At 43.8% G+C, this 19,724-nt stretch overlaps 1 protein-coding gene across 1 annotated transcript in view; it reads right to left on the bottom strand.

The window, feature by feature from the left end:
* Positions 1-10,911: 10,911 nt before the first annotated feature.
* The window catches only part of HPGDS (hematopoietic prostaglandin D synthase), a 64,809-nt gene continuing 55,996 nt past the window's right edge, over positions 10,912-19,724 (bottom strand). The window contains exons 5-6 of the mRNA XM_083179100.1: positions 16,960-17,052; positions 10,912-11,169 (exon numbers count right to left, since the gene is read on the bottom strand). Coding sequence (XP_083035226.1) covers positions 11,005-11,169; positions 16,960-17,052 — 258 coding nt within the window. The 3' untranslated portion in view covers positions 10,912-11,004. The remainder of the gene's footprint in view (positions 11,170-16,959; positions 17,053-19,724) is intronic.

Raw genomic sequence — 19,724 nt, 5'->3', positions numbered from 1 at the left:
TGTGCTGAAGCCTGGATATCATTAAAACCTGCACTGTTGGTGTGCCTTGAGGACCGTAGTTGGGAATGCCTGGCCTACACTAATCCTGCATTATGCTTACTATGTGCTCAAGGGTTTCTTTTGTCTGTGACTTGTCTGCTACTGTACTATCTGCATCCTCTGTATTACTCGCGGCACTTTGGAACCCCCCCCCCCCTCCCCCACTTGCGGCACTTCCGACCCCCCCTCCCCCACTCGCGGCACCCCTATCCAATATCCAAAATGCTTGTGGTCCCAAGGAGTCAGGACTGGGAAGGGTAGGAGTCAGGGGAGGGTCAAGATTATATAGTTAAAATGGTCTGAGTCCATTTTAACATAGAATTCAATGGGAAAAAGGGGTCCTTTTCCTTTCCCCACTATCCAAATGGGCATGGAGTTGGATATAAACCTGTGGCGAGCGTACCGAGCCCCGCGAGGGGACACAGAATACTTTTTAAGAAATCTGCATCCGCTCGCCACGCTTCGGGCTCGGTGGTTCGCTGCGCTCGCCACGCTTTATAAAATCAACTCTATGCCCACTTGGATAGTGGGGAAATGAACAGGACCTTGTTAACATTGAATCCTATACAAAATCGCATCGAATCACATCTGATTGTATGCCTTAAGGTAGGGCATACAATCAGAAAATCGGCAGCCCAGATACTACATAAGTACCCGGTGCTGGTTTCAAAATACGGGGGACCCCCAGATTTTTTGTCCCCCAGATTTTTGGAACCAGGACCGGTCCAAGAGTCCGGGGCTGGTTTCAGAAATACGGGGGACCCCTACGCTTTTTTTCCACCGTATTTTTGGAACCAGGCCTGGCTCAATGAGGGGGCTTGTTATGCTCAGGAGGGGGGACCCCACGCCATTTTTTTTTTTACAAACACAAAATCGCACATTTCCTCAAATTCACACATTTTCATGCCTAAAATTCGCACATTTTTATGCCGAAAATTTGCACATTATCGCACTAAGTCGCACTTTTCTTTCCAGAACATGCACCTCATTAAATATGCGAATCCGCGGCAAAAATTTGATTTAAAAAAAGTGCGATAGTGGGCGATTTTGAAAGTGCGAAAGACACTCATTCTAAAAAATGTCACCCTACATGTCTGTTGCTGGGAGGAAGGGCCTAAACTCATTATAAAGGGCTGCAATGGAGTATTCCGAAGAAATGGAATTATGGAAGTATAATTTGCGGTTATTTTTCTAATATAATTTATTAAAATTTTACCATCCAAATATGTGTGCTGTATGTAAAATGGACATTCATTATAGAGGGACATGTAATGATTTCCCACACATCAGCATACTAGCAAGTCTGGCTCCTAACAATGTTTTTATTGTTTATGGTCTGCTCACTGCTGAGTGGCAGCAGCAGCCGTGATTGTGAAAAAAGCCACTTATACACCAAGTTTGTCCGAATACTTAGACTAGGTTTCCTCAGTGATGAGTCAATGGGAAATAGTTTTCTCTAGTTTCTACCTTTATTGTAGACCAATTGAGGAATATAGGGTGAGATTTAATGAGATGCAATTTTTAGTAAGGTCCTGAAATCACACATTATAGCATTTTTCAAAATCACATTTTTTTTGGGAAGAATTCCACTATTTAATGAGATGCAAATTTGCAGCAAAATATGTGATATGGCGCGATATGGTGCTATTTTTAGGTTTTGTGATTTTGTGTAAAATAAAAAAAAATATAGCATGGGGTCCCACCTCCTGTGCATAACCAGCCCCGGGTTCATTGAGCTGGACCTGGTTCCAAAAATACGGGGGACAAAAAAACTGGGGGTCCCCGTACTTTGGAACCAGCACCAGGCTCCAACAGCCTGCAGTGTAATGCCACAGCCAGGGGACACTTTTTACGTAAGGTCCCCCTGCTGTATTATGTGCACCGTGGCTGGTCGGCCATGGACGGTGTACCAGGGGGAGTGTGGACCCCCCCCCCCCCCAGGCTTCACCTGTCCAGAGCTGGCCTCTGGGCTGATAGAGTAAAATGTAAAAAAATAATAATAGCTTTTTAAAGGTGAACTACAAGTCCCAGCAGGCCTCCCCAATCTCCATGGAGATGCCTACAGCCAATCAGGGCTGAATGCTTCTAAAGCACAGGGGCAGTGCAATTCTGACAGCAGAGGAAGGTGTCTCAACCTGCAGTCAGTGTGTAGTGAGCTGTTGCCGGGGACAGACAGAGACAGCGCTGAAGCCTGGATTTGTAAGTATAGGTGTAAAATAAGTGTGTGCATAATAAAATTTTACGGTTCTGTGTCTGTGGTTTTTTTTTAAAGATTCTTTTTACAGGTGGACTACAAGTCCAAGGTTGCCCAGTAATGTCCTGCATGCTGGGACTTGTGGTTCACAAGGGGGGGGGGGAATCCATGTCCTCCCCTTGTCTGGATTTCAGCGTCAGGATTTTGAACGCGGGGATTTAGTACCAATCCTATCGGGAAACCCGTCAGGTAAGATGAGAGAGGTGAGTGTGGCAGGCCTACCCTGACATGTTTTGGGATCCGATATGTAATCCCGGCGGTCGGGATCCCGGCGTTCAGAATCCCGACGCCGGAATCCCGACAGCCGAAATGCCGACAAGGGGGGGACGTGGATCGCCCCCCCTTGCGGGCTCGCTGCGCTCGCCACGCAGCGGGCCCAGTGCCTCGCTACGCTCGGCACGCTATTTTATTCTCCCTCCAGGGGTGTCGTGGACACCCCAGGAGGGAGAAAGTGTCGGCATTTCGGCGGTCGGGATTCCGGCGTCGGGATTCTGAACGCCGGGATCCCGACCGCCGGGATCTTAACTGCATCCCCATGTTTTGTCACTAGGACTTCAGCAGAGGGCGTCCTGGCTTCTATGCAATATCCTGGCTTTTATGCTGTTTTCATATATTAAATCCGTTTAATGCACCATGAAGCGCACCTTGTCATCCATCTCTGTCTAGAGTTCCACCTCCTTGGATCCGGGAGGCTTCTCCATTTGTGCTGCGTCCTCCCATACTATTGGACTTTGGCCACTTTATATTTACCCTTCTGTCCTGCGAAGGATTCAATGTTTTTGTCTAAAATTCATCTAGAGCCTCCGGCTGTAGCGCTGGGTTAACATTTGCTTGTGAGAGATATATATTAGAGTATGTGTGTATGCAGTATGTACTAGTCAGGGGCCCACTGCATGGCTTTGCACAGAGACCCATTATGCTTTTATGATGGCCCTGCGGTGAACCTTATGTAAAAAGTGTCCCCCGGCTGCGGCATGACACCACGGGCTGTTGGAGCCCGGTGCTGGTTCCAAAATACAGGGGAACCCCAGTTTTTCTATCCCCCATATTTTTGAAACCAGGACTGGTCCAAGAGTCCGGGGCTGGTTTCAGAAATCAGTGGGACCCCTACACTTTTGGTCCCCCGTAGTTTTGGAACCAGGTCCGGCTCAATGACCCCCCACAACTTTAACACATTTTTTACAGAACCCCGGAACTGACCCGCTCTCTATATAATGGCAGGGGAAATGAGTTCCACCACCTCTCCAGGACCACTTTAAGCCCTGTGCGTTGCTATCAACTGATTAGATTTCTACTGCATGCAGCGGAAATCTAGTCATCACCAGTGTTCTCCCAATTGAGACCATGACAGATTGCTCAGCACACATCGCTGGTGCAGCACTTAACTAGGTCACTCAGCACAAAGGCTGACTCACCCCATGTGTATGGGGCATTAGAGTACCTACCCTTGTGACTGGATCAGTGGGTCACATGGTGGTAAACACTACTGGGCTTACTGTAGAGGATCATATTGGCCAGACGCAGTCATGTTCCCCTTGAATGTGGACACATGACCGGCAATGCACATACATCCGGACAAGTGACCTACGGGTTCTCCAATTGGTAACCACCATGTGAACTTTGTGAACCAATCACTAGGGCTATTATAGTCGTCTAATGTTTATTTATTTTATTTTTTTGTAATCCTACATTTTTATTAAGATCAAATAGCATACCTGGACAAAAGGTGACTAAGATGAGTTAAAGTAGAGTTGTGATAACATATATTGGTTACTATTTTAATAATAATCGGTCATCATATCTAGATTCAGACTGAGTGGATGATAAAGCTTGAAAGCGGTACTCCGGCATGTTGAAGAATTGTGGTGATATAAATGATCCAGTGAGGGAGCACAAAATTATAACAGTGGTTAAGCATTACAGAAATCCTTTTTTTTTTTCAGTACACATATAACAGTTGGAATCAACGCGTGAGTGTAATTTTTGCTTGTAGATTAACCGGGCTGGTTTCAGAAATACAGGGGACCTATACGCTTTTTGTCCCCTGTATTTTTGGAACCAGGTCCAGCTCAATGAGCCCAGGACTGGTTATGCTCAGGAGGGGGGACACCACGCCATTTTTTTAAATAATTTTAACTGTTACTCTTTAAGACAGAACCATGCACAGATCTCAATGATCTGTCAAATTCACCTGTCAGAACCTGGTCTATTTTTTTGCAATTTTTAGTAACGGTTTCCCAAAATCGCCACTCATTAAATTTGAGAGATGTATACTTTATAATACGAAAACATCTGGATGCAAATTGAAGTGTGAGAACAAATCAAGAGGTGAAAATGTGCGATTTTCACTGCAAAAAGTGTGATTTTTACCGCAATTTGCATCCTATTAAATGTGCTATTTTAGGGGGGAAAAAAATGCAAAAAAAAAAATCACACAAATAGCAAAAGTCGGAAAATCGTATCTCATTAAATCCCACCTGAGATTTCTATTGAAGTAACTAATCAGATTCTATTATCTTCTATAAGGTGCTGAATAAATTAGTAGAATCTGATTGATGGCTACAATCAACATCCCATCTTGAATAGAATTCTCATATTAGTCAATTTATTGGGTTGCTTCATAAGACTTTGGGGGAAGAGATGTGACCAGCAACAGGTAGGGAGTGATCTTTGAAGTGCCCAGTCAATGTGGCTGCTGTAATCAGGACATTCTGTAGGCAGAGATGTGGCTACTACTGACTGCAGAGCTCAGGCAGGGAGACTTCCATCTCCCTGGTAAAATAGAGAAAGAGGTGAACCACAAATCCGGTTAAAGCTGCTGTATATGGGAGTGTGTAAAGCTCCCTACTATATGAAAAGAAGAAGAAGAAAGTGTATACAGCGCTTGAGTTAGTCTGAATAAGGACCAAATACAAATATAGTAAAAAATACATTTATTACAGAGAATTCTCTATATCTGAAAAAATGGGGATTGCGCAATGGATAGAAAATGGGAATGTTAACAGAGAGTCAATGCATGCATATTGCTCCAGGTGGGAATAACAGGCAGTTCATAAGAGCCAAAGTGCTGGGTATAGTTACCACCGGTGATGGTCAGATGTCAAGACCTCATGTATTGACCAATTGGGCAATTCCAGTCTATTTCCCAGCGTGTGGATCCTGATGACCTCAGATGGATTGAGCAGGAATGGCAGGTGGAGTGGTGGGTAAACCACTGCCGAAAGTCACTGCAAAGGGGGTGTAGATCTGTGGAAGGCACAAGTTGGTAAAGGCTGGTCCGGAATGGAGTTCACCGTAATGGAAGCTGGAGCAGGATGCTATTGTGGCTCTTGATTGGAGCCAGGCAGATGGTGGGGCTCAATGCGTTTCGACGTATTGACACGTCTTCATCAGGAGCAGTAATGACTGATAGTGCAGGGAGGCTCTATATATACCTCCTAGATTAATTGGGGGAGTGTTCACTTAATTCATGTGAGCACGTTCTTGAAAGGAAAAATACATATAAAAATCAACATACAAGTATATGCAAAAATGGGTTATAGAAGGATGCACAGGAGAATGTTTCATATAGTCATTTATTCTCAATAAAACAATAGGAAAATTGATAAATGTTTGTTTGTTTCCAATACATGCTAATAAAGTTTTGGGTCACGTGACCGGGACAAGTCACGTGATCCAGGAAATGGATATGTAATCAATATTGAAACACTGGTGTGGAGCGGGGGGAGATGGGTGGCAATCAAAGATTGACACTAAGAAAGTGCAACTGCACTCCAATATCAATGATCCACAATATTTATTTCACATTATATTGTATTTATTAAAGGAATTATTAAAAAACACACACACAGACAAGACATACAACATATAACATATAAAGTCCTGTTTAGGCACTTCAATGAGGCTGATTTCTATACTCTCTAGTGAGGCTTAATGAGGCTTATATGGCTTATCACTTTATGAGTCTTTTGTGGGTGAGGCAATATTTATAGTTACCAGTCCCAGTCAAGGCTTTATATTGGTTGTCTCCTCTGGATAGTTGTGTCACCACAAAGTCCTTTTTCTGAGCTCGCTCTCTACCTCTACTGAGGGTGAGCGCTCCAGGTGCTGGGAGTCCAACAAAGATTTCGGCAGGTTAATACCGCAGAGTTAGAGACTGTTTCCTTGTACAGCCACTGGTGACCAGATCAATTTCTGCTGGGGTCGGACTGTTGTAGGTGTTTACAGCAAAAAGTAGCGCTGTCAGTCTGCCGACGGTGTGCGCAGTCCAGGGGCTGCTGCCGGGGGCTGGCTGTTGCTAGGAGACGGATGCCGAGCACTCCGCTCCTAACACAGCGCACAGTAAGGAGAGGGGTGGAGGGCAGTGGGCCGGTCCGGATGGCATCGCAGGCCGCATCCGGCCCGCGGGCCGGCATTTGCCCACCCCTGTCCTTACCAGTACCCTCAAAGAACCCTCTGACAAAAACCGAGAGATGGCATTTATCTGCAAGTACAATAATGCACATTCACAGATAAAACAAATCATTAACAAAAACTACAATATTCTTAAACATGACAGGGTTCTGAAAGACATACTACCAGATAGGCCATCTGTTATATACAAGAGAAACAGATCCCTCAACACCATCTTAGCCCCAAGTTTTGTGAAGACTACAAAAGAAAAAGAGAAAGACAAAGATAAGGGAAATACCTCGGTTGATATGTAGACCAGTAGGCTTCTATAAATGTGGCAAGAACAGGTGCACCACATGCAACCACACAAGTAGGAAAACTCTACAAGTCACCACAGATAGCGAGATTCTCCCAATTAGGAACTTCATTAACTGTGATACCAGCTACGTTATAGTTGTAGTATAGTATTATACTACAATAATAGTTACACACAGTACTCCCTATTCCTTTTACCCATACGATGGCCGCAAAGATTTATTTTGGATTATAAACAATCCAAGTGCCGATTTTCTACCAATTACATCAATGGCGATGGGATACTTCCGCCCCTTATATAGGTCATGGACGCTGCTGCCCGATAATATACATACACAGCTATACTACTTCCGCCAACCACGTCAACGACGCTTTGGGTACTTCCTCCCTCCATAAACATCACTTCCGCCCTCGGCAACAGACGCCGCAGGCTATTGAACGAATACACGCTTAATGATGCTAGATTTTGCGTGGCTACTTTTTGCTGTAAACACCTACAACAGTCCGACCCCAGCAGAAACTATTTCACAGCTTAAAACATGTTGGATCGCTCCACACCAGTGTTTCAATATTGATTACATATCCATTTCCTGGATCACGTGACCCAAAACTTTATTAACATGTATTTGAAACAAACACACATTTATCAATTTTCCTATTGTTTTATTGAGAATAAATGACTATATGAAACATTTTCCTGTGCATCCTTCTATAACCCATTTTTGTATATACTTGTATGTTGATTTTTATATGTATTTTTCCTTTCAAGAACATGCTCACATGACTCAAGTGAACACTCCCCCAATTAATCTAGGAGGTGTATATAGAGCATCCCTGCACTATCAGTCATTACTCCTCCTGATGAAGACGTGTCAAGACATCGAAACGCCTTGAGCCCCACCATCTGCCTGGCCCCAATCAAGAGCCACAATAGCATCATGCTCTAGCTTCCATTACGGTGAACTCCTTTCTGGACCAGCCTTTACCAACTTGTGCCTTCCACAGATCCACACCCCCTTTGCAGTGACTTTCAGCAGTTGTTTACCCACCACTCCACCTGCCATTCCTGCTCAATCCATCTGAAGTCATCAGGATCCACACGCTGGGAAATAGACCGGAATTGCCCAATTGGTCTTGACATCTGTCCATCACCGGTGGTAACTATACCCAACACTTTGGCTCTTATGAACTGCCTGTTATTCCCACCTGGAGCAATATGCATGCATTGACTGTTTTTTAACATTCCCATTTTTTATCCATTGCGCAATCCCCATTTTTTCAGATATAGAGAATTCTCTAAATTGTTGTGTAATGTAATAAATGTATTTGTATTTTTTTTACTATATTTGTATTTAGTCATTATTCAGATTAACCCAAGCGCTGTATACCCTTTTTTCTTCAGACTTCCATCTCCCTGAATGCCGCCATCTCCCGGCTCCCTGCGGCTTTGACCACAGGGATTAAAATTCACTGTCAGGAGCAACGAGCCCCTGCAACGTTGAATAGGGTGACAGGGAGGACTGGCAGCGAATGCTCCAGCCCTCCGGGACACAGCAAATGTGCAGCGAATCCTAAACAGGATTCACTGCACATGCTGAAAATTGCCATTGAATACTGCCCTTTGAATAACTTTAATATTAAAGTACAGAAACTTATACTCCTATTAAAGATCTACACACAAATTATAGATTAAATAATTATTATTCACAGAGGCTGAAATATTATAAAAATAAAAAAAACTTCCATGCACCTCTCTTGTGCAATGCATACCTTCCTTCAGCTGCATCACACTGAGTGACTCACTGAAGTCTGGGCATGCTCACTGCAGAGGAATTGCTTCTGGGCTGCACAGGCAGCAGCCCATGGAAGCACTGTGTGCTCTGGTGACGTGCACAGAATGGCTTCCTGCTGGAAAAGCTATTGCTGTCATCGCTCCATGTACTGGCAGCCCAAGTGGGGGAGGAGTTTTCAGTCCTCTGTATGATGTACAGTAGCAGCTTCCAATAGGAAGCTACTACATACTGAACTCCTCCCCACGAGAGGAGGTCACACATGGAACCTGGTGTTGTGACTCCTGACAGGAAAGACATGTGATCATGTGACACATGAGGACTGGGAGAGACACAGACAGACAGCAGAGACCTCCAGAGGTAGATCCCACATGCTTCCCCGCAGGTAGAATGCAAACCCTCCTCTTGCACAACCACGCGCACGCACCCGTGAACACGCGCACACACCGAAGCTCTGATGCTGGCTGTCTGTTTTACACTGGAAACCTCCTGGTTTTCACTGGAGGGACTGCAGTCCTGCAGCCCAATAGCAGGAGCCGCCACTGAAGACAGGGAGGACCAAACTGGTCCTTAAGATCTACAAACCATTAATATTTTCGGTACTTGTTTCCTAGCACGGCGCCACTGATTTTAATTGTATGCAATCGGGTTGCAAAAATCGGGTCAATCGCATCGCATGCAACCAAATTGCATGCAATGTGATTGACCTGACCGACCCGATTTTTTACATTGGAACCAATGTGAAATGGTCCCTGAGACCCGATTTTACATAGGAATTTAACATTACATACAATGCTTATAATGTAAAATTGGGTCGGTCGCATCGCATGCCATTATAATGGCATGCGATGGACCCGATTTTACATTTGTTGGGAAACCTCAAAAAAAGCCGAAATCGTGTCGGTCGGGTCCCATCGCATACCTTAAGTTAAGGTATGCGATGGGACCCCATGGGCGCCATGCTAGGAAACAAGTACCATATTTTCCACACCACCTAGCTGGTGCACAGCAGTAGCCACTACTAAGTCATATTTTAAAGATGTTCTGCATTCATTCCTAACTGACACATTTTACAGATGCAAGGCGGTCTGGTAAACAAGGTAGATCTTATGGCCTGGTTTGGCCACCCCTGCTCTAAACAGAGCCATTGCTGCACTGACTGCAGAGCTGAAGAGGGGGAGGGAGGGGGGTTGAGGGTTGTCTCATCACTGTGGCTAGCAGTGATCAGCACACATCGGGAGGACAATGCCAATATTCAAGGGGACTGGGAGTTCCTCCTAAGATTGGCAGCTGCTTTATGAATATCTTCCAGCAACCACCAATCAGATGCGCCCATGTCAGGGAAAGTGCAGCCTGGTATGGTAGCATCAGAGGGGACCAGGGTTGTAGAATATAAATAGGGATGTGCAGGTGAGGGGCTTGCTCAGCAATGGGCAGGAGAAGCAGCATATCGGAGATTGCACTCTCTGCCAGGTCCGGTGCTTTGCTGATGCAGAGATTGCAGCTTTCGGACCCACCATTAGATAGGCAAGGATTTCAGCTGGGTCTACCTATTACAGATATTTCCACAGAAATCTAGCCTCCTTACGCGTTAGCATTTTACAACTAGAAGGGCTGTCTATGGTGTGATTCGGTAGCATTGAGCATCTTTGTGTGTGGATTTTCCATTAAAATACATCTTATTGATGGGATCGGGTACTGTGTAGGTGGCTTTAGACATTTCAGAGAACTGAGCACATTTTGGCCAACACTTTGGTTCATATAGCAGCCGGGTATTTATTTTCCTTTTGGCTATTAACGTCAGGTATTGACTAAGGTGTATCATCCAATGATCAGGTTTCCATCCTGCTTTCAAAACTGTTCTGAAAAATGCTGCAACATTTTTTTCCAGTGTTAATAAAGAAAATTTACAAATATAGTGAAGAATGGTGTTGCATGTGACTGCAAGCCAAATAAAAACTGGATGATTATATTGCAAAAACTTTCCCACTTAAATGGCCTGTTCTGGTATAATGTTCAATATATGCAATCTTCTGGAAGAAATGTAACACCTCCTTATAGAAAGGTTTGCAATATAGAGATACTATAGTAACTTACATATAATTAGTTTAGAACAAGAAGTTTAAACTGATTAGATTTTATTAACAGCAGGAGAAATGTAACTTTTTGCTGTTAGATATGTACCACATACAGTAGATTAAATACTACTGAATGTTAGTAAATTGTGGGTGGTCTTCTCTTTATCCATGCTGCAACCTGTGGGACTTCTTGAACTCTCTTCTTAAGAGCCATCAGTTTTGGGTAATCTTTTGCAAAGCCAGGCTGGTAGTGTTCAATGCCGTCACTGCAGGTTTCCCAGTAAAAGTCAGCCCATGTGACCTGAAATGTAAAAAAAAAAATGCTCGGCTTTAACTTAAGAGTTTGCATTTTTAAACAGACAACTTATATACTATTGCAATGGTCCTCAAACTATTTTGTTCTGGGACCCCATCAGACAATAAAAATGGAGAGGGAGGAGTCAAGAGTGACACCCACGCCGTTGGGGAATTGGGGATATCATAGGTGCCCCTTCTAAGAGATAACGCTCTTAATAGGGACATATGTTCTAAGCCTTGGAGAGAAAATACAACCCAATGGCTCTAAATTGTCAATTTTTTAAATACAGTTAAGAGCTGGTTGGGAGTTTATTTCTAGCCACTCAATCACCATAAAAAGCTTAGTACATCTGGCCAATTGTAGTTAATTTGGTCATAAATAAAACATGACAGTTAAAGTACAAATAGTGCACTCAGCAAAATGTTATTTAAAACAAAATTAGAGTACTGTATAGCAGAAAATAAGTGATTCATTTTTTACTACATGTCAGTCAGAAGGTATGATTGATCTGTATAGATTGTTCCCTTTTTTAACAATAAAATAAATCAAAATAACAAATTTGAATGATATTAATCTAAGGGGGCACATTTGAGAACAATGTTACTATATACTGTACTAGGCTCTTCACACCATCGTAAGGGGCTTCTCGGGTGAGCAGTGGTGCTGACCAGAAATCCCCAGCGGCGCTGTGCAGGAACTCTCCTGGGCGGAGATTGACAGCGGGGGCTCAGGAAGCGCTGCTCTGCTATGATGGTGCCATCGGACACACAGTGCATGGGGACACTGAACACTGTCTCACTATCAGCACAAGCTTCTCCCCTGGCACTATCATAGCAGAGCAGCGCTTCCTGAGCCCCCGCTGTCAATCGCCGCCTGGGAGAGCCCCCCCCCCCCCCCCCCCTGGAGTGACCCGGCGGTGGACGCATCACCCTCCCCGTCTGGGGCATTGTAATCACTAGCACCGGCCCTGGGTGCTGGAGGGGCGGGTGCGGCGGCTTGTAAAGGTCTGTGTGTGTGAATACTGTGGTAGGGGAGTGGCGGAAGGCACTATATGCAACATGTATTAGTGCCTATGGCCTATACCCTGCTCTGCGGCCCAGCGGGACACATCCTACAACTTTCACCAACTGCTTTCTAGGCTGCATGCAGGAGGGTGACAGGCAGCAGCACCCTAGGAGCACCCCCCCCCATGTGTCACCCACTTCCATGGCACCGGCAGGCCTCTATGCTGACATGCACACCCAGGTCACCCCCAGTCCGGGAGCAGGCAGTGGGGGCCCTGGGATCAGTGTAGGCAGCCCTGGGCCGGCACCGGAGACATTTTCTAGAGAAGTGACTTGGGACTGTCCACTTCCACTCTGTAGACAGCGCTAGTTGCACTCTCCCCCACATGCCATAGCCTGGTACCTGTAGGATGCATGAGCTTGGGCGCTTAGTTAGGAGAAGATTAAGTGCAATACCCTATCTATCTAAGTGATGATGCTGCTGGGCTTGTTGAGTGGTCCAAACACTCTATCTGGGTGTGATATAGTAGTAGTGCACAGCGCTCAACCTCTCTGTAAATCCCCTTGGCCCTATGTAGTAAACTGATGATATAATGATAGAAGTCAGAACAGAGGCAGAACTCTGGGAGGCAATGGATCTGCCGCCGGGCTCCTGCTCTCAAGGGGGCACCTCTCCACCACTGCCAGTTTAAATCCATTAATTGAAAGCCATCAAAATTGCTTCTGAAATATGTGTTATCCCTCTCTTTCTGTATATACATACAGTATAGAATATATATTTCCTAATAGACTGTATATATTTTGAATAACGTTGTATGCATCATGCATCCGGGCAACTGGGACGAACTTACACCACTGAGTCAGAATGTATATAAGTGGAAGTAATTTATTATGAAAACAGTGGGTATATAATAACAAAGCAGAGGTATCTGAATCAGTGTAATGGTGCTGAGTTGTTATGCTCAGCAGTGTGTGCTGGCTGGAACAACTCACAGTTACTTTCACTTTGAAGTGCTACAGCGGGCTGGCGCCCCAAGCCCCTGTGTGTCACACTCCAAGGTGGATACCTCAGTATGTAACTCAGTTGGTCACACGCCGGAAGCTCCGTCCCACTATGTATGCAGCGCTTCAGCTGCCTCCTGCGTGCACTGCAGGTAGGCAACGGTTGTCCCACAGAGGTCAACGGAGCCGGAGGAAACTCCCGGCTCAGCACAGCAAAGTGATGATGTCACCCGGTGGTGCCTCGACTCCGGAGCTCTGTAGGCTCAACTTGATGATGGAGATGGGGAGGGTCAGCACAGAGGTAGGAGGAGGCAGGGGGATTGGATGGAGGGTGGCACCTCAGCAGCAGCATTGTGTCCTGTCTGAGGGGGGATGTGTTTATTGTGTGCGGGGTCATTATAAGGGCTCGTCCCTCATGCTATGCCCCTATGTGGGTGACCTGTGCATAATGTAACATATTTGCCTTAAGGCCCCCACACAAAAATGTCATGTGGCCTATTTTCACCCAATTCCGACGGCCCAGGCCGAGAAATCTGGTGAAAAGTGGCCAAATTGCATGCTTCTGACATCCCATCCGATCCAATCCAATCCAATGTGCATCAGGTCAGATGTGCTGCATGAAGGATAAAACAGATGTGCAGCAGTCAATGCACATGGCAGGTGCTTTTCAGCACCTACGATGTATCACACCCAATTTCACTAGTACACCCCCGGCAGCTCCCTGGGAGCCCTTTTACATGCAATAAATTGCCAAAAATGTCAAGTGCCAAATCGGATGGAAGGACTCAAAGGGTTTATTTACTAAGTTGGCAGTTCTACTGAAGATGGGATGTTGCCCACAGCAACCAATCAGAATTTACTTCTTTATTTAGCACCTTCTAGAAGATAGTAGATATGATCTAATTGTTTTTCAGTAGCAACATCCTATCTTCAATAAAACTCCCATCTTAGTAAATAAACACCTAAAAAGGAGGATTAGGGTGCAGGCAACGAGGTTAGAGTTAGGTTGTGGGAAGGGAAGGTTAGAGTTATGGGAGGTGGAACGAAGACGCTAAGTATACTTAATCTCTCCACTGGGATATATTCCATTTAAACATATGCAGCTTGTTTTTTTTCACAATGACACACAAGCAAATGCAATATGTAGAGCTGTTACTAAATGCATTAAACTGCACTCAATAGCGATCGATATCAGTTGTGCTTAGTCAGATGTGTTTTTAGTAACTATCTTATTCTGTACGGAAAATGTTTCTCATTAAGGTTCTTTGAAAAAGTTCAATAAATATCTCTTGGAATGTTATGTGGGAGACTTGCACAAGTATAGAGATACTTTCAGTAAAGAATAGGCATTCTTTGTTACTCCCAAATGAGAACTATTTCCTTTGTTACAATTTAGTCATGTGTTTGCCTGTACAGTACATTTCCATTTGATAAAGAAAAATCCCTGATGCCACATGACCATGATGATTAAATCTGATGTTGAAACCTAGGTTTACTGTATCTTTATTTTCAAATGTTTGCTGCAAATGAGAAATACTGTAGAACTCCGAAAAGGTTTTTTGTTTGTTTTAAATCAAAGCTCCGACAGGGATAAAACTAAGTGAGATAAGGTACCAGCTAATGTATCTCTATCAAAGTTTGGAGAGGGATAAAATTGTAAAATACTGTAGCCCAAATAACGATTTTCCTGCTTCTGCTCGCCTTTTTTTTTCATCATATATGGTACAACAGCAGTGACAGTGGTAAATCACTATGATATGAGTGGAGGTAGATATGCCAAAATTCAGAAGCCCCTCAGCCTTCTGGGCCTCCTCAGAGGCATCACTAGGGTTGTGTCAGCCGGTGTAGTGACCCAGTGCTTCTCCTCCTACAGTATGTTGCGAATTGCCAGTGGGGATGTGCATACCACAGCATGGGTGTGAGTGCAGCTCTGTTTGGCTTTACCCTGCTAAAGGGTGACAACCGTGTGTGGGCCACACCCCCTGCACTTCCCAGTGATGCAACTGGGCCTCCTGACAGTTGGAGGCAGGGCCTGGCTGGCAACTTTTAGCTTGGGGGGCAAACACAAGCAAGTGGCCCTTGAGTGATAGAGAATGGAATGTACCAAGCAGCGATGCCCATTGTCACAATGCTCATCACAAATGTACTGACATATATACAATGAGCAACATAAAGGGCAGCTTTCCCGAAAAGAGCTGCTCTTTGCGATCCCTGACGCTGCCTGGACTTCAGGGTTTCTTACCTGTGCAGACACCTAGGCTGCCATGGGGCATCCTGGGAGGGATCCATGTTGTGACAAAAACTTAAACCGTAATGACTATTACATTTCACACACCAACCCTACATGCCATAATGCCCATTACCAGGGCAAGGCTTCTCAGCACCCTAGGCAAGACTTCAACCTACTTCCCCCCCCCAAACCCCATCCCCCCCCCCACAGAAAATGTGGTCATCCAACCCCCATGACCCCCCCCCCACAGAAAATGTGGTCATCCAACCCCCATGAACCCCCCCCCACCCAAGTCCCTTGCTTTTCCTGGAGGTACTCTGCACCCTCCCCTTTGCCACCCACAACAGAGTACAAGGAGGAGGGGGTATCAATGTAGAAAGTATCATCCAAGGTAAGTATGGAAGTGAGGTCTTTAAAGTTCCACCTGCATTAAGTACATCAAGGATCCTCATAGACATCCTTGATTTTTTGATTTGCAGACTTGGTGGCGCCCCCCCCCAGATCCTGGCGCCCTAGGCAGCTGCCTAAAGCTGCCTAGTGGTAGAGCCGGCCCTGCCCATTACACATTATGCCACACACCGAAATGCTCATTACACATTATGCCATGGCTCAACAATTTTTTTCTTTAAATTGAGACAAGAGGGATAGTGCGCATTACAAGTTATCCCAAACACCATAATGCCTATTCCATATATAACACACAGTAATGGCTATTAAATATTATGCCCTATAGATTCTAAAAGCTAAAAAAGTTATTTTACTTCACTGGAAACATCCTATACTTCCCCTTCTTTAAATGAACAGACAGACGCACCTCATTACATTCTGATATAAAGTCAGGGGTATCCAAATGTTTTCATAAATGGGAATGTTACTTTACCACCCTTCCTCCTGATACATTGTCTGTCATCCTAAAGCCATTTGTAAATACAAAGTGTTACCTATTATGTACTGTTTCTACTCCAGCATAATGAATTCTATCTGTTCCCCTCCAGTAATGTGGCTTATGTTTTATAATTATTATTGTCTACCTATAATTCTACCACAAGTTTTTTATGCTCCCTACTAATTCAATTTCAATACCCCTTCCTTCCACTCTATCTACCCTTACCCGCTTCTATATAAAAGCATAAACCATATATCTCAATATTTACATTCTCTTTATCTGACAAATTATATTATTGTGTTCCCATCTTTATCCGAAAAAAAACTTTTTTTTATTGTCTTTTTTTTTCCACTTAGTTGATTTTTGTTTTCGACCCATATTACTGCTTCTTATGCGTTTTTATTATTCATACAATTTTTTCAGATAATTTTATGTTTCGATTCTTTCTTTTGGTTTAATTTGAAAACCGAATAAAATTTGTTTACAAAAAAAAAATACTTATACTGTACTTGAGCACTTTTAATTACTTTTTTTAAAGGGGTAACACCTTTTTTCTTACAAGATTTACCAAAATATTCTGTGATATTGCCACTCAAAACACAATATATAGTTTTGAGTTAAAAAAATCTCTAATAAGATTTTAAAAATATCTTCTATTACAGTATACTTACATAGTCACCAGTAAACCACTTATTATCTCCCAGTTCTTTCTCTAAGCCGGACAGGACAGGCTTGGCTGATTTCTCCATGTACTCCTTTACTGCCTAATGAAAAAAAGAAAGAAGCTAAGTTTAGTAAAATGGAGTTTGTAGAAATAAACTTATGCTACATACACTCTTATAATCAGAAAGCATTTTGGCAGTTTTTAACCACTTGCCTGGTGTGGTTGCATAAGATGCGGAAATGTCAAGCTGGGCTTTCTCTGCCATGGTCGCATCTATGTGATCATGTCAGAGCAGTATGCCAGTGCCAGCCAAGCTGGAATCTAATCCTCAGCCAGTCATAGCCCCTCGATTGCCATGGAACCTCCCGCCAGTCTGCTCCTGCTGGCCGGGTTACAGAAGCAGGGTAATCCGGAAAATATTAACCACCCGTGTCTTTAGGAAAGAAATCTTACTGAAGCATGAGCTCTACGAGTTTAGGGCAGCCTGAGGCAGCTCTCCACACACAACCAAACTGTGATTAGCCATCCTTACATGAACTCGAGGCTCCCTACTGCAGCACAGCTACAAAACCACTCTCTCCCCTTTTATCTCCCAGATTTGGGAGAACCCACAACCTGCTGGTTACTGCTCATCCGGCATGAAGTATCTTTAAACATTTTTAAAACCAAACCTGTGTTAGAACATTAGCTATGGGTCTAGCACACCTACTAACTGAATATGGTACTTATATGTTAGTTGGGCGCTCACTAAGCTATTTGGTTAGTTTTCCGCGTCTGCTCGCGATGCTTCGGGCTCGGTGGCTCGCTGCGCTCGCCACACTATATAAAATCAACTCCATGCCTGCATGGATAATGGGGGTATGAGCGTACTAACTATAGTGGGCGCCCAACTAACATATAAGTACCCTGAATATATCTTCATGCCCTCACATAAGAAATTCCAGAAAATGGAGGTGCGGAACTCAAGGCTTAAATAAACAAACACTCTTAAGTTAAAAAAACCTCATAACTGAAATGGTGTTGTGATCTCTGAATTGCTATTACTATGTAGGATGAGAATCTCATTTACTTCACAGTCTGCTGGGGAATTATTTTTCCCATCTCAACAACCTGTGATTCTGTTTTGGCATCCTCCTCTCATCCATTAAGCCTGTCCTTGTTGAACACAAGCTTAAAAAACCCTCACTTTCTTAAACGGTACTTGTGTAGTTTCACGGCGCCAGCATGGCACCGTGCGTCTGAGTCCCCTAGCGGGGCTCGCTTCGCTCGCCCACGCTGCGGGCTCGGTGGCTCACTACGCTCGCCACGCTATTTAAAATCAACTCCATGCCAACATGGATAGTGGAGGTATGAACTATCCATGTTGGCATGGAGTTAAGTTACTTTTTTGGACATATTTCGTGGCGAGCGTACACCCGGAAGTAGCACGGCGCCATGCTGGTGCCGTGAAACTACACAAGTACCTCTTAAACTACTGACATTTCTTTCCTCTCCTGTTCCTCAAAGCTCCTAAAAAGTATTTCATATCTCCAACTCACTGCACTCCTTTACTCCCAACTTGAACCTCTACAATCTGGTTAATGTCCCATATGCCAAAGAAACTGCCCTCACCAAACACACCATTGTACTTCTTACTTCCAAAGCCAATGGTCATTTGTCATTAACTCCCTTCTCCTTCAAACTCTTCATTCTATGAAGAGTACATGAGCATTTCTTCTGTTGGTTCAGTACTCAGTAACTGTTCTTCTCTTATGTATACCTGTGAAATTTCTCCCCAGGAATTACTCGCATGTCTTCTTTCCTCTGCCATCAGCTCTTGGATGTCTCAGTTATATAAAAATAAACCCATTGTTTCTTCCTTCCCGGTCCTCCTAATTTTAACTACTTTGTCTTTCTGTATATAATAGTTTCCTTGCTGCAGTCCATCAAGTCCACTTCCTGGGTGTTATCTTTGACTCCTCCCTTTTCTTTGCCCACCACATTCAATATATCTCTATAGAATTAGGTTCTTGCTTGGCTTTTTCCCTATTAAATCTACCATGAACTCTGCTACTCATCTAATGTTCCTCTCTAGCAACTCAGATTTGACGTCCTGCCTCTGCAACTGAAACAATGGAGATATTAGTGATGCATTGGGGGCCAGCTCATCTGCATACCCTGAAGCTAATTGGTGAACCATTCAGACCCTATCTGTATGACTGAATTCAACTCAAAACTCTATTTCAATGGTGTTAATGTGCCATGCCCTATGAAGAGGTCTTTAAACAGGTCACATACAGTAGTGGAAGAAGACTTTTATAGAATGTATCCTGGATTATTTTTAAAGCTGCTTATCAGTTTATTAGAAACAGTACATGATTTACATCAGGTTTCACCAATATTAATTATGTGGTGACTTCTCTATTGGTAGATGAAAGATCCACTTTAATTGCTAAATATTTTTTTCTATCAACAATTGTGCTTATCTTTTAATTAAGTTTCCTTTGTGACACCTTCTATAGTACGGAAACAAAATGTAATTGAATTGTATTTTAAATATAACAAAAGCTAAAATGATCAAACTGCCAGTAAGTTCTTAAATACATAAAATTCTAAAAATTAGAATTATTATTCTAAAACAAATGTAGCCACACCTACTAATTTTAATAATTACAACTCCTTATTTTCAGTTAATTGTTGTGTACAGCATCAGCTACCATGTCCAACCATGACACATAAAGAGTCAATGAAAGTATAGATTATTATAAGTACTGCCTGGTCATCTCAATGCAA

Source organism: Crinia signifera, chromosome 1 (genome assembly GCF_055691185.1).
Source record: "Crinia signifera chromosome 1, ASM5569118v1, whole genome shotgun sequence".
Lineage (NCBI taxonomy): Eukaryota > Metazoa > Chordata > Amphibia > Anura > Myobatrachidae > Crinia > Crinia signifera.
This window is presented reverse-complemented; position numbering and strand designations above follow the sequence as displayed.